The sequence below is a fragment of the Danio rerio genome, chromosome 4 (genome assembly GCF_052040795.2).
Source record: "Danio rerio strain M-AB ecotype USA chromosome 4, GRCz13ab, whole genome shotgun sequence".
Lineage (NCBI taxonomy): Eukaryota > Metazoa > Chordata > Actinopteri > Cypriniformes > Danionidae > Danio > Danio rerio.
In genome coordinates this window covers 52,541,458-52,556,592 of record NC_141024.2, presented here as the reverse complement: position 1 = coordinate 52,556,592, position 15,135 = coordinate 52,541,458, and the positions used below count along the sequence as shown (strand labels likewise).

The window sequence follows — 15,135 nt, the reverse complement described above, 5'->3', positions numbered from 1 at the left end:
TATCGTTTTGAAGGATGTTGTTGCAAAATTTAACGTCATCTTTACCGAAAACAGCAGCCAATATATACAGAAATGGCGTAGTCCAGCCCCCAACAGGAAAGTGAGTACATACATGACGGGGTGGCCGAGTCCATCGAATCCCATTTTTGTCGTTCCTACGGCAAAACTGAAAGTCATCTGACCGAAAATAGTTGCAGAAAAAATACATTTACAATTATGTGCCACAGTCCAGCCTCCACCAGAGAAGAAGGAAAGTACATGACGAGGTGGCCGAGTGGTTAAGGCGATGGACTGCTAATGCATTGTGCTCTGCATGCGTGTGTTCGAATCCCATCCTCGTCGCTCATATGTTCTGTCATTCGAGAGATCATGGTGTTTCTGTAGAAGTACTTTCACTATAACTCTATTAGCGGTTTAAAGGATGTTGTTGCAAAATTTAACGTCATCTTTACCGAAAATATCAGCAAATACATACAGAAATGTCAGATTCCAGCCCCCATCATGAAAGTGAGTACATACATGACGAGGCGGAAGAATCCATCGAATCTCATTTTTGTCGTTCATTTGATCTGTCGTTCATATGGCAAAACTGAAAGTCATCTTACCGAAAATAGTTGCAGAAACATACATTCACAATTATGTGCCACAGTCCGGCCTCCACCAGAGAAGAAGGAAAGTACGTGACGAGGTGGCCGATTGGTTAAGGCGATGGACTGCTAATCCATTGTGCTCTGCACGCGTGGGTTCGAATCCCATCCTCGTCGCTCATATGTTCTGTCATTCGAGAGATCATGGTGTTTCTGTAGAAGTACTTTCACTCTAACTCTTTTAGCGTTTTGAAGGATGTTGTTGCAAAATTTAACGTCATCTTCACCGAAAATAGCACCAAATACATACAGAAATGTCAGATTGCAGCCCCCATCATGAATGTGAGTACAAACATGACGAGGTGGAAGGGTCCATCGAATCCCATCCTTGTCGTTCAAATGCTCTGGCGTTTGAAAGAGGCCGGTGCTTCCGTGGAAGGTGTTTTACTTGCACGCTCTTATCGTTTTAAAGGATGTTGTTGCAAAATTTAACGTCATCTTTACCGAAAATAGTAGCAAATACATACAGAAATGTCATAGTCCAGCCCCCATCATGAAAGTGAGTACATACATGACGAGGTGGAAGAGTCCATCGAATCCCATCCTTGTCGTTCAAATGCTCTGGCGTTTGAAAGAGGCCGGTGCTTCCGTGGAAGGTGTTTTACTCGCACGCTCTTATCGTTTTGAAGGATGTTGTTGCAAAATTTAACGTCATCTTTACCGAAAACAGCAGCCAATATATACAGAAATGGCGTAGTCCAGCCCCCAACAGGAAAGTGAGTACATACATGACGGGGTGGCCGAGTCCATCGAATCCCATTTTTGTCGTTCCTACGGCAAAACTGAAAGTCATCTGACCGAAAATAGTTGCAGAAACATACATTTACAATTATGTGCCACAGTCCAGCCTCCACCAGAGAAGAAGGAAAGTACATGACGAGGTGGCCGAGTGGTTAAGGCGATGGACTGCTAATCCATTGTGCTCTGCCCGCGTGGGTTCGAATCCCATCCTCGTCGCTCATGTGTTCTGTCATTCGAGAGATCATGGTGTTTCTGTAGAAGTACTTTAACTCTCACTCTTTTAGCGTTTTGAAGGATGTTGTTGCAAAATTTAACGTCATCTTTACCGAAAATAGTAGCAAATACATACAGAAATGTCATAGTCCAGCCCCCATCATGAAAGTGAGTACATACATGACGAGGTGGAAGAGTCCATCGAATCCCATTCTTGTTGTTCAAATGCTCTAGCGTTTGAAAGAGGCCGGTGCTTCCATGGAAGGAGTTTTACTCGCACGCTCTTATCGTTTTGAAGGATGTTGTTGCAAAATTTAACGTCATCTTTACCGAAAATAGCAGCAAATACATACAGAAATGCTGTAGTCCAGCCCCCAACAGGAAAGTGAGTACATACATGACGGAGTGGCCGAGTCCATCGAATCCCATTTTTGTTGTTCATTTGCTCTGTCGTTCATACGACAAAACTGAAAGTCATCTTACCGAAAATAGTTGCAGAAACATACATTTACAAATATGTGCCACAGTCCGGCCTTCACCAGAGAAGAAGGAAAGTACGTGACGAGGTGGCCGAGTGGTTAAGGCGATGGACTGCTAATCTATTTTGCTCTGCACGCGTGGGTTCAAATCCCATCCTCGTCGCTCAAATGTTCTGGCATTCGAGAGATTATAGTGTTTCTGTATAATTTCTTTTACTCTCACTCTTTTAGCGTTTTGAAGGATGTTGTTGCAAAATTTTATGTCAACTTTATCGAAAATAGCAGCAAATACAAACATATGCCATAGTCCAGCCCCCATCATAAAAGTGAGTACAAACATGACGAGGTGGAAGAGTCCATCGAATCCCATCCTTGTCGTTCAAATGCTCTGGCGTTTGAAAGAGGCCGGTGCTTCCGTGGAAGGTGTTTTACTCGCACGCTCTTATCGTTTTGAAGGATGTTGTTGCAAAATTTAACGTTATCTTTACCGAAAATAGCAGCAAATACATACAGAAATGTCATAGTCCAGCCCCCAACATGAAAGTGAGTACAAACATGACGAGGTGGAAGAGTCCATCAAATCCCATCCTTGTCGTTCAAGTGCTCTGGCATTTGAAAGAGCCTGGTGCTTCCGTGGAAGGTGTTTTACTTGCATGCTCTTGTCGTTTTGAAGGATGTTGTTGCAAAATTTAAAGTCATCTTTACCGAAAATAGCAGCAAATGCATACAGAAATCCTATAGTCCAGCCCATATCAGGAAAGTGAGTACATACATGACGAGGTGGAAGGGTCCATCGAATCCCATCCTTGTTGTTGAAATGCTCTGGCATTTGAAAGAGCCAGGTGCTTTCGAGGAAGGTGTTTTACTCGCACGCTCTTGTTGTTTTGAAGGATGTTGTTGCAAAATTTAAAGTCAACTTTACCGAAAATAGCAGCAAATACATACAGAAATCCTATAGTCCAGCCCATATCCGGAAAGGTAGTACATACAAAACGAGGTGGCCAAGTCCATCGAATCCCATTCTTGTCATTCTTATGCTCTGTTGTTCATATGGCAAAACTGAAAGTTATCTTACCGACAATAGTTGCAGAAACATATGTAACCCTAGTAAAATAGTTAAATAATTATTTATAATATTATTTAGAGCAGTATAATCATATTATTATTATATCTACAAGTCTTTATAAATATGATAAACGAAATAAAATTCATGTATACAAATGTAGTTTGAGGTAAAGTAACAACCAACCGTAAGAGCGGGTTGTTAGTTCCGCCCCTTCCAGCTTGCCACAGAGAGAGAGAGAGCAGAGACGAGACCGGTTGGAAGATTAATAGAGGAGCAAACTTGAACAAAAAGATTAAAATACAGTATGTTATGATTCCCAAACAGTTTAAAAGTGATTGTACTTGTACTAAATCAAGTTGTACCTGCAAAATAGTTGTTATTTAGTGTGTTTAAGAGTGTGTTGAAGTCAGACTGCATGTTGCATTGCGTTTACTGTGCGCTCACGCCATTTTGCAATCGCGTGTGTGTGAGAAGACCATAGAGTGATATAGACATCGCGAATTTGACAGGTATGCCATTATATTAGCTCATTTTATGGTATACATGTGTGTGTATGTGTTTTATTTGTTCCACGTGTTGTATATTTTGTATGTTTTTGAAATTATTTTGAACATATTAAACTTATTTATATATTCTGGTCTGTGATCAGGCCAGGTTTTTTTCTGAGGACATTTTCCCAGTTTCACTGGATTCCTTGTATTGATGGCGAGCCTCCTACGTCGACCTGGAAAATTGTGAAGTACACATATTTCAATTAATTCTCATTTCACCTGATAAAGTAAGAATTTGCTAAAAAGTTAATTCCTTTATTGGACTGCGATTTTTAAATACAGCTCTAAGGACTGATTTTCTTGGAGGGAAAAATCAGAACTTTATCTGAATTGAACTGATTTCACCAAATTCAGAGTGAACAACGACACTGATTTGTGTTATTTTATGGTTTCTTTTGTTTTCACTTGAATTAATTTATTGTGATTTGTGTTTGATTTAAAATAATTGTAAAGTGGGTGCACCCTGGGGTTGTGTATAAATAGTTATGTTACTGATGTAAGTATTGTTTACTAAGACAAATACGAAAAGGAAAAAATTCATACAATCTAAAGTAAAATTATTTTTGTATTTAAAACATTTAACAACTGTTTGCCTTTGGTTATTGCTCAGTTTCACCCCCACCTCCTTTACTTACCTTGTAATCTTCTGGTTTTATTGTCTGGTCCAATAATAAATTAATATAGTACACTTGTTACACTTGGATGGGAGACCGCCTGGGAATACCAGGTGCTGTAAGCTTTTCGAAGTCCTTCATTTGGCAGCTGATAGACTTCCCCGTGTCACAGCTTCGCTGCCATTATTTTTTTCTCGCCTTCAAGGGCATTGTTTCTGTCGATGCTGTGTCGATGCCAGCTGAGCTGCGCTCGTTCCCTGGTGCTGCGCCTGTTTTAAATAGCCAACTCTTGACGGCCTCTTTCGCTTACGGCCATACCACCCTGGAAATGCCCGATCTCATCTGAACTCGGAAGTAAAGCAGAGTCGGGCCTGGTTAGTACTTGGATGGGAGACCGCCTGGGAATACCAGGTGCTGTAAGCTTTTCGAAGTCCTTCATTTGGCAGCTGATAGACTTCCCCGTGTCACAGCTTCGCTGCCATTATTTTTTCTCGCCTTCAAGGGCATCGTTTCTGTCGGTGGTGTGTCGATGCCAGCTGAGCTGCGCTCGGTCCCTGGTGCTGCGCCTGTTTTAAATAGCCAACTCTTGACGGCCTCTTTCGCTTACGGCCATACCACCCTGAGGGCGCTAGTGAGTAGTGTGTGTCAGGAAGTGTGTGACTGCAGTAGGTGAGGAAGGCTCACCACACGTTTTTCGTTTGTTTGTTTTGCTTTTGATTTAACTTTTTTCAGCAGTTTTTCTTTTTCTTTCTTTTTGTTTTTTTCTCTTAATCCTCCCGGCAGCCTGTGCTGTTTGGGAGGATTTCTTTTTTTCTTTTTTGCTAAAAATGGACGGACAATCTGGAACAGACATGGCAATGGCGGACGGTGTACGAGACAATGAAGACAATGGACTGGCTAAAGGACAACGAGATGGAAAAGGAATAAGTAAGGATTTTTCAAAAAGAAGATATTTAAAAGAAGCAACTGTGACAGTGAGTGTGGGAAATGTAAGAGATGTAAGAGCAACTGAAGTGATTAAAGCTGTGGAGAAGAGGATTGGATGTGGAAAAATTTTAGCGGTGAGACCAAAACAAACAGCATCTTATGAAATTACGCTGGAACAGGAAGAGGACACTGAGGATTTGTTGGATGGATTGGACATTAATGGAATAACTTGTGAAGTTAAAAGACTGCAAAATAGAGAATATGTTGTCTCTTTCATGCACCTGCCTGTTTACATTGCTGATGATAAAATAATAGAGAAATTGGAAGGCTGGGGTGTTGAACCCATATCAAAATCTAGAAGGCGCTGCTATCCGGGCACAACCATTGAAGACGGGACAAGGTATGTTAAAGCATGCTTCCCAAAAGAAGTTGTTTCCCTCCCTTACAGCACAAAAATAGAAACAGAAGATGGCCCACAATATTTCAGGGTGATGCACAGCCACCAGGTGAAGACTTGTCGGCTGTGCATGAGCCCAGAACATGTAATGAAAGACTGCCCTGAATTTAAGTGCTACAAGTGTGAGGAGAGGGGGCATTTCATGAAGCACTGTAATGCAGTGGTGTGCCCGGATTGCAGAGCCGTTTTAAATAAGTGTGAATGTTGGATAGAGGAGGAAGAGGAAGAGCAGCATGTGAACGGGCAGGTGCATGAAAGAGACAGCAAAGAGAATGAAGAAGACACAACAGTACGGCCAAAGGAGAAAGACATCACAAGTAAACATACTGAAAACCAACAACAACAAATCGAGGAAGAACAAGTGCAAACAAAGGAGAGGAAGGAGGAGCAGACACAGATGGAGGAAACAGAGACTATTCAATGTGAGATGGACCAGGTGAAGGACGGAAACAAGAAGGTTGATAAACAGACAAATGCAGAAAAAGACGACAAAACTACCTCAAACATGGAGGAAACAACAAGTTTTAAATTTGTGGATCTAGATAATGAAGAGGATGAAGAACGAATGGAGGTGGGAGGAAAAAAGAGTGAAGAAGAAGAAGAAACAAACTTGACCAAACCAGAGACAAGAAGGAGAAGAAGAAGAACACTAAAGGTAACATCAAATTTACAAGCTAACAGAAGGAAACAACTTTTTAAAGAGACAGTTGACAAAAACAGATTTGAACTTTTAAGAGACTTTGGAAATGAACTGAAATGAAGGGTTTTAAAAATATTTTTATTATTTTAATGCTTTTAAGATTTGTCACTTGTAATGCCAGAGGACTTTCAGATGTTAGAAAATTTGATAAAGTTATTGAAATGTGTAGGAATGAGGATGTTATTTTATTACAAGAAACAAATTGGAAAGATGAGAGAATGAATGAAATAAGAAAAATGTGGAATGGAGAAATTTTATACCATAATGGTGATGGTAGACTAGGAAGAGGGGTTGCAGTTTTAATTAAAGAAAAAAGTGGGGTGACATGCAAGAAAATATACAATGACAATGAAGGGAAATGTTTAGTATTTGAAATGAAGTCTGAAGAAAAAACAATAATTATGATCAATGTTCATGCACCAACAGAAGAGAAGCAAAAGGTAGAGTATTTTAACAGTTTAAATAATTTGATAAAACAACATAAAGAAGTTATTATGATGGGGGATTTTAACACTGTGTTCAGCAAATTGGAAATGGCAGAAGGAATGGTTTTTAAAACAGATAAAGGAAGAGGGGAATTGAAATTATTAATGGAAGAAAACAATATGATTGATGTTTGGAGAGAAAGAAATGAAAAAAAGAAAGAGTACTCAAGAAGACAGTTAGTGGGGAATTTTATGTGTAAAACAAGAATTGATTTTATTTTATGCACAAGGAATATTGAGAATTTTATTGGAAATATTAAATATAAGGAGACTAGTTTAAGTGACCACAAACCAATTTTTATGCAATTAGACTGGAGTAAAGTGAAAAGAGGGCCAGGAGTGTGGATTTTAAATACAGATGTTTTAAAAAATGAAAACTATATTTTAAATATTCAAAGATTAATAGAAGAAGAAAAGAAAAATGAAATATACACAGAGGATAAAAGATTATGGTGGGAAAATGTTAAATATTTAATTAAAAAGTATACGATAAAATATTGCAAATTAATACAGAACATTAGGAGAAAGAAGGAGAGAGATGCAAAAGAGCAATTAGAGATTGAATTGAATAAGAATGAGAAAGATATACAAAAAATTAAAGAGCTTGAAGGAATAATAAAAGAGATAGATGAAAAAAAATATGAAGGGGCAAGATTAAGGAGTAAAGCCAAACATACTGTGGAAGGAGAAAAGTGTACAAAGTTTTTCTTTAACTTGGAAAAAAGTCGAAGTAAAGCCAAAACATTTAATGAATTAAAAAGAGATGATGGGATAGTTGTAGATACAAATGATGGAATATTGGACGAAATTAAAAATTACTATGACAAGTTATTTAGTGCAGAAGGTGTGATAGAGGAGGACAAAGCGGACTTATTAAAACAAATAAAAACAACAGTAGGAGAGATAGAAAAAAAGGAATGTGATGAACAAATAAACGAGGAAGAAATAAAAAGAGCAATTAACAAGTTAAATAAAAATAAAAGTCCAGGAATAGATGGGTTGGGGAATGAGTTTTATATAGTTTTTAAAGATATTTTAACTGGAATTTTAAAAGAGGTAAATGAGGAGATTTTTAAGGAAGGAGAATTAAATGTTAGAATGGGAATGGGATTAATGGAATTGATATATAAAAGGAAAGGATGAAAAAATGATTTAAAAAATTACAGACCAATAACAATGCTAAATACAGATTTAAAATTTTTATCTAAAGTTTTAGCCAACAGACTTAAAGAAATAATGCCAAGTATAATAAAAACAAACCAGGTATACGGAGTATAGGGAAGAGACATAGCGGACACAACAATTAGCATTAAAGACACAATAAGATACATGAACGAAAAGAAAAAAAGAGGCTTTTTAATTAGCTTGGATTTTGAAAAGGCATTCGATACGAGTTGAGCACAGTTTTTTATTTGATATTTTACAGAGTTTTGGATTTGGTAAGAATTTTAAAAAATGGATTAGTATTTTATACAAAGGGGCAACAACAAGGATTAAATGTAATGGTTTTTTAACAAAAAATGTAAACATCACACGATCGATCAGACAAGGGTGTCCGCTATCAGCTCTTTTATATTCATTAGTGGCAGAACCCTTGGGATTAATGATAAAACAAGATGAGGAGGTAAAGGGAATAGGACTTGATGGACAAGAAACAAAAATATTCCAATACGCAGATGATACCACTCTTTTAATGAAAGATATCGAAAGTGTAAAGAAAGCGATGCAAATAGTGCAGAAATACTGTCGAGGATCAGGAGCAAAAATAAATGAAAGTAAAACGGAATACATGAGATTAGGAGAGGTAGGGAATTTAGCAGAGCTGTTCACTTTTAAAGAAACTAAAGAAATCAAGATTTTAGGAGTTTTAATGGGGAAGGATGAAAAGAAAGCAGATGATACAATGTGGGAGGAAGTGCTTGGTGGGATTGGGAAAAGACTAATATACTGGAAAAACAGGACATTAACATTAAAAGGGAAGGTTTTAGTGTTAAATGTTTTAATGGTGTCAAAGTTGTGGTATATTTTATATGTGTCTGCAATGCCGATGTGGGCAGAAAAAAGGCTGAAAAAATGTTTTTTAGATTTTTTATGGGAGGGGAAACCAGCAAAAATAGCACATGCTACTTTAATAGGGGAAGTGGATAAGGGAGGACTGGGGTTGATGGATGTAGAACAAAGAAAAAATAGTTTGAGGATCAAAATAATAAAAAAGTACTTTGACAAAGAAACTGAAGCAACGTGGAAAGGAACTGTGGGAAATTTTTTAAATAAATGTGGTAATTTTAATTTGGGGGACAGTAATTTATGGATGAAAACCAAAACCTGGATGGCGGAGAGGGTGCCGGATTTTTATAAAGAATTGTTAAGAGCTTGGGGCAAATTTTTAAACAATGTGCATTTTAAACCTCTAGGGAGAGAGAACATTTTAAATCAGCCTTTTTTCTTAAACAACTGCATTTTAAATCAAGGGAGGGAGATTTGTTTAAAGAAATGGTGGGTGGCAGGAATAGTTAAAGTAAGGGATATTTTATATGAGTTTAAAGAAGGTTTTTTACCAGTACAATGCATTATTGATGCCATGGAAGAAGCAAAGGAAGAATATAGCAGACAAGAAATAAAAAATAAGTACCAAATAATTAAAACTGCAATCCCTCAAGAATGGATTCAAACAATTGAAAATAAAGAAGATGACGTTGATGGAATGGAAGTGTATGTGAGAATAGGGGAGAAATTGAATGATTTTAAGGAATGTACTCTGAAAAGTTTTTATTGTGTTTTTAGGGATGCAGTTTTTAAGAAACCTGTGGCAAATGAATACTGGATGCAAAAATACAAGATAACAAATGAGAACAACATATGGGAAAACATGAGAGGTATTTTTATACAAAAAAAACTGGCAAACTTAGAATATTTTATTAGACACAGAGTGATTTTTACTGATGCCATTTTAAATAAAATTGGGATGGAACAGGATGCAACATGTAAAATGTGTAACGAAGATGATGAGGGGCTTTTACATTTATTTTTACATTGCAAACAGTTGGATGATTTTAATGAAAGATGTAAAGAAATGATCTCAATATTAAAAGGGGAGGAAGAAACGGAATGGAATAAGGTTTTAATGTTGGGATTGGAAAATGAATGTGCATGTAAAAACAAAAAGCTTATTAACTTGCTGATAATGTTGATGAAAAACGCAATATGGGAAAGAAGAATTGTAATGAGGAAGGAAAAAGTGCGACTAAATGTATGGAACATTTTAAAAGAAAATTCGTAAAGTATGTACAATATTTGTTTTATTATTTTTATCATGAAGAAAAAGTTGATGTTTTTTACAATGTTTTTACAGTTGAAGTATGTCAGATTTTAAAGGACTGTGAATTGGACATTTCTCTTTTAAAGGACTGAAAGGACCCTGGAAATAAGACCATCGACCACCAATGAACTGCTTTTTGTGACGAGGGTATAGAGTAGGGTTTAAATCTCTTTAAATAAAAATAACTGACTACGCCACCCCGGGAGTTACCCAGGGAAACAACTATTAGAAAAGGACACAGGTTTGTTTCTCCCAGAAAGGCACAGAGACGTGAGTTAATGAAAAAGTACAAAAATATTTATTTGGAATAAAACTGTCAAATGGTACGGTTCTTAAAAACACATCAACAACTCCCACTTCATTATTAAACACAAGAAACAATAAATAAACAAAACCAAACCAGGATTGGAGGTTCCCACTGACTGGGTACGAGTGGACAGACTTTACCCCAGCACACGCACACACCACAGTGCACTCAAAAATCACGCACTCAGTGTCCACAGCACACGATAGAGAAACACCACTACCAGTGGAAAGTGACCCGTCATCCACCGGGGGAAACCTCAGTTCCTGAAATAAATAAAAATATAAATAAATAACCAACAAAACACAAATAAGTGGGTCAATCAGGTTAACACCTACTTTACATGATCTAATTGAAAGATAGCTACAGCTGTATTTACACCATCTGACCTACACTAGACCCAACATTAACTGTTACTAGAAATAAGACTAAACACACAAAAGAATACTCTTAATAACGAAAAACAAATCAATACTTTGCATAAATAAAGACACAACAAAAAACAGAAGACTGCTAATGTTGACAAATCAATTATCCAACACAAATAAACAAATGAAAGAATGAAGGGGAGCACAAAGCAGCACGCTAAGAATTATTGCAGGCAGTCCCCGCTAGCAGCTGCATTGGTGGTGTCCAAGCGGCAGCCAATACGCCGGCATTAGCATTAGCAGCAGTTGCAGACGGTCTCCGGTAACCACGGCAATAGCGATTAACACGGGAGCTAGTTGGCAAATGATACCAGAGGAAGATCCGACGTAAAAGAGAAAAGGGTAGAAAGAAAGGGGAAAGGGAGGATCCTAAGGAGGAAAAGCGCAAACAAGCCCATTAACATGGTCCTTTAAATGATCACACCCAATCATACGTGCTTCACTTACCAATGGGCGCACACTCAGACACGTTCTAATCACTCGTTGGTCGATACAATACAGCGAGGTGCCGGAATTAATAGCTGTACAGCATGAAACAGTAACACTGTTTTGGGGTTAGAAAACAACAACATGGACACAACAGAGAAAGAGAATAGACTGGAAACAAATGAACCAAGGAACGGGGAACAAGGAAATCCTACAAACATATTTGAAAGGACTCGAAATGAAGATGACGGAGAAAACAGCAATGAGACATGGGCAACAGTTGTTTCAAAGAAAAAAGAAGGAAAAGGAGGTGGCCAAGAAAAGGAAGGGGATCTACAATCAAATGCAAGTATTGAAAGTGAAAAGAATATTGAAGGACAAAGGAATGCTTTAAGTCAAAAACAACAGATGCTGAACAAACTAAAGAAGCAAGCAAGGTATCAAAGAGAGTACAAGAAGGAAGCCACACTAACAATGATGGTAAGAGACATTGAAAACTCAATTATAAACAACATAATTAAAGTAGTGGAAGACAAAGTCGGGATTGGCAAACTACTTGGACCGAGAAGAAAAAACAATAATGAATTTGAGCTGACAATGGCAAGTGATAAAAAATGCGAGATATTGATAAACAGACTGATGATTAATGGAGAAGAATGTGAAGTGAAAAAGCTGTGTGCAACAGAAAAAATGGTATCTTTTCTGAACTTGCCAAGTTATATACAAGATGATGAGATACAACAGAAACTAAGTAATTGGGGAGTAACTGATATGTAAAAAATTATTGTGATATTTTTTTTGCCATATCGCCCAGCTCTACTATACAGTAGTGAGAGCAACATCAACTGCATTACAAGTTCAAAACAAAAACAACACCTGGTACCGTTTAAACCATTGTACCAGAGTTCCTAAGCTAAGAAACAGTAAAAAAAATTGCGATCTAGCACAGGAAGTATGTAAGCGGTGCTTCCCAAACCAAAATGATGCGTACTGGCGTCATTTGCGTCTATGACGTTTCCAGGAGATGAACAGCTGAGTTCAATTTGTAATGAGTCCAAGCCTTTAAAAGCGATTGTAGTTTCTGGGTCAGGAGGGGTTTTTCTTGGTTTTTGATTGCAGGTGCTGCTGAGCCGCTGGCCAAGGCTATCGTGCCGGGACGTGGGCATGATGTTGTGCGCGAGCGAATGACTGGGAGGGATAATTGGTAGTGCTGGGGTTTCCCCGGACTAAAGTTTCGGCGGCCGCTGTTGACTTCCAATCGCTGTATCCCACGTCCGGTAGCGGGTAAGCGGGCCAGCAGCACAATACTGTTGCGGGGTGTGTGTATTGCATTTTGTTCGCCGGGAGTTTGAGTGAGTTTGATTGCTCCCGGCGCTTGTAGTCTGTCTGTTTGTGCGTGTGTGTGTGTGTGCGTGCGTGCGTGCGTGCGTGTGACGGGGATGAGCGCAGGCTAGCATCACGCTCCATACAGGAAATGTTAAATGACGACGGCTTGATATTTAGCTGGAGTGGTATTGATGGTAGCTTATGATTTGATTGCTGTGTGGAGTCTATTTATGGGTGTTATTTATACATTTATATTTATGAGATTTACTGTGTGGTGTATTACAACTCTGGGTTGATGTGAAATGATGATGTGTTGCACAAATACGGTTGATACCCCTTGTTAAATGCCTTGTGGTGGTCATTTTTAATTGCCTTACCTAATAATTTTTATACAGTCCGCTAACAATCTTTACATCATGAACTTTGTCCTTTTGATTCCCTACCTGCTGCTCCCCTTGTGTGGAATTTTAATCTTTAAGATTATTGTATAAAATAAAGGTGAAATTAGTATTTAAATGAATTGAGTGTTTGACGTTTACTTGATTATTGTGGCCCAAAATAAATACTGTATTTTGTCCAGCAAAGAACTTGTGTTGTGTGTGAATACTTTATGCCCTTTTTGGGAGGGTTACAACTTGGCGTAGTTTTGGCAGTCTGGACTTTGGGCAACAATCAGGAAAATGTCAACCACACAACAGTTAGACCAGTCACCTTCTACATCTGGTGAGCAGCAGCAGGGGGCTGATAGCTCACCTAATATAGCCCAGAATCAAGCCATGCTTATGTTTCCTTTGATGATGGGGACACCATGGTGTCAAAAATTTAGTGGGGAGAAAACGGCACAGGAGAATAATTTTCAGGATTGGCATAATATGCAAAAATCAATGTTTGATATGTACCCTTTTTCAGAGGCTCAAAAAGTTTCAGCTTTAATAAGTAATTTAGATGGGGAAGCGAAGAGGGAAGTGTTAGCTTTGCCGATAACAGAGCGTGTAACATCAGGACAGATATTGACATTTTTGAAAAATAATTATGGGGATACAGTCCCTCTTGCAACCCTTCGTTCCCAATTTTTTACTCGTAAACAAAGGACCGATGAGAGTGTGAGACAGTTTGCATTAGTACTTCAGGAATTAAGTAATAGGTTGGAGAGTAGGGGAGATCACACTACTGGAGGCTATGTGTTACGGGATCAGTTTATTTTGGGACTTTTTGATGCCGGACTGCGGAGGGAACTTCAGGGTATGGTAAGAGCATCGTCAGATATTGCTTTTGTTGATATTAAACGAGAAGCCATCCTACAAGCAGATGCGTTTGGAGAGGTAAGGCAAGCAGTAGCTGCAACCGTACAAATGAAACCAACTCTAGATACAACCAAATTGGTAGAGGAAATTAAACAGGAGGTATTTTTGCAGCTGAAAGGAGAAATAAAAGAAATAGTAGCTGGAATGATGAGTGAAGTCCGTGAAGGAGTACAGAATATGTGGCCTAAGAGTGAGGGTGTTAGACCTAGGTATGAGTTGATGGGGGGTCGAAGAAGTTCTGATCAATTCGACCATCAGGGAAGACCTATTTGTCGGCGTTGTAAACAAGTGGGTCATATTGAAAGACGTTGTAGGACTGTAGAAGGACCACAAGGGCCTTTAAACTTATAGAGCCCACTGTACAGGCCCAAACGGTGGGTACATCAAGTAGTGGCCAATTAGAAAATAAAGATCACCTAATAGGACAATGTCCAGTCGTGCAGGTAGAAATACAAGGAGTTAAAACATCTTGCTTAATTGATACTGGCTCGCAGGTAACCACATTGACTGAAAGTTATTTTAAGAAACATTTCGAGACCGAAGGGCCAATGGTGTATCCACCCATTCAAAAATTTAACCTAGTGGCTGCTAATGGGTTAGTCATCCCGTATATTGGCTACATTGAGGTGGATTTAAATATTTGTGGCAAAGTCATACCAAAAAGGGGCGTGCTTATTGTCAAAGATTCAAACAGATCATCATATCCAGGGTTGATTGGCATGAATGTAATTAAGGAATGTAGAGAATTTTTAATGACAAAAACTGGAGATGATTACCTAGGCTCAGAAAGTGAAGTACAAGTTAAAGTATGGCGCCAGATGTTTTCTGTGTGTGAAGATTTATTACATTTTGCTGACGAGTCGGGGCAGATAAGTTCAATTTACTGGCCCCAGGGAAGGAAGAAAATAATACCACCACAGTCAGAGATGGTGATCGAGGCATGTGCACGGGTTCGGCCTGATAAGAGGGATTATGTGGGTTTGGTAGAACCATGTCCAGATGTATTGCCAGGGCAGTTATTGGTAGCCCGATCGTTGAGTACAGTTTCAAAGGGAAGGGTTATGGTTAGAATTCTTAATCTGTCCCCAGTGGCTGTGATCCTCTCCCAACGCTGCCGGATTGGACAGCTTTCAGATGTGGAGTTGTGT

General features: G+C 38.6%; 1 protein-coding gene and 3 non-coding genes across 4 annotated transcripts; all 4 read left to right on the top strand.

Moving 5' to 3' along the window:
• Positions 1-682: 682 nt before the first annotated feature.
• trnas-gcu (transfer RNA serine (anticodon GCU)) lies at positions 683-764 on the top strand. The gene has a single exon. It is a non-coding gene; the product is annotated as a tRNA-Ser (tRNA).
• Positions 765-1,522: 758 nt separating this feature from the next.
• On the top strand, positions 1,523-1,604 carry trnas-gcu (transfer RNA serine (anticodon GCU)). The gene has a single exon. It is a non-coding gene; the product is annotated as a tRNA-Ser (tRNA).
• A 3,011-nt stretch (positions 1,605-4,615) lies between these two features.
• LOC148682153 (5S ribosomal RNA) lies at positions 4,616-4,734 on the top strand. The gene has a single exon (XR_015944475.1). It is a non-coding gene; the product is annotated as a 5S ribosomal RNA (ribosomal RNA).
• A 217-nt stretch (positions 4,735-4,951) lies between these two features.
• On the top strand, positions 4,952-13,270 carry LOC141381667 (uncharacterized). The gene is made up of 2 exons (XM_087248952.2): positions 4,952-6,350; positions 9,665-13,270. Exons 1-2 carry the CDS (start codon positions 5,139-5,141, stop codon positions 9,677-9,679), a joined length of 1,227 nt encoding a protein of 408 aa, XP_087105078.1. The 5' UTR covers positions 4,952-5,138; the 3' UTR covers positions 9,680-13,270.
• The last annotated feature ends 1,865 nt before the right edge of the window (positions 13,271-15,135 follow it).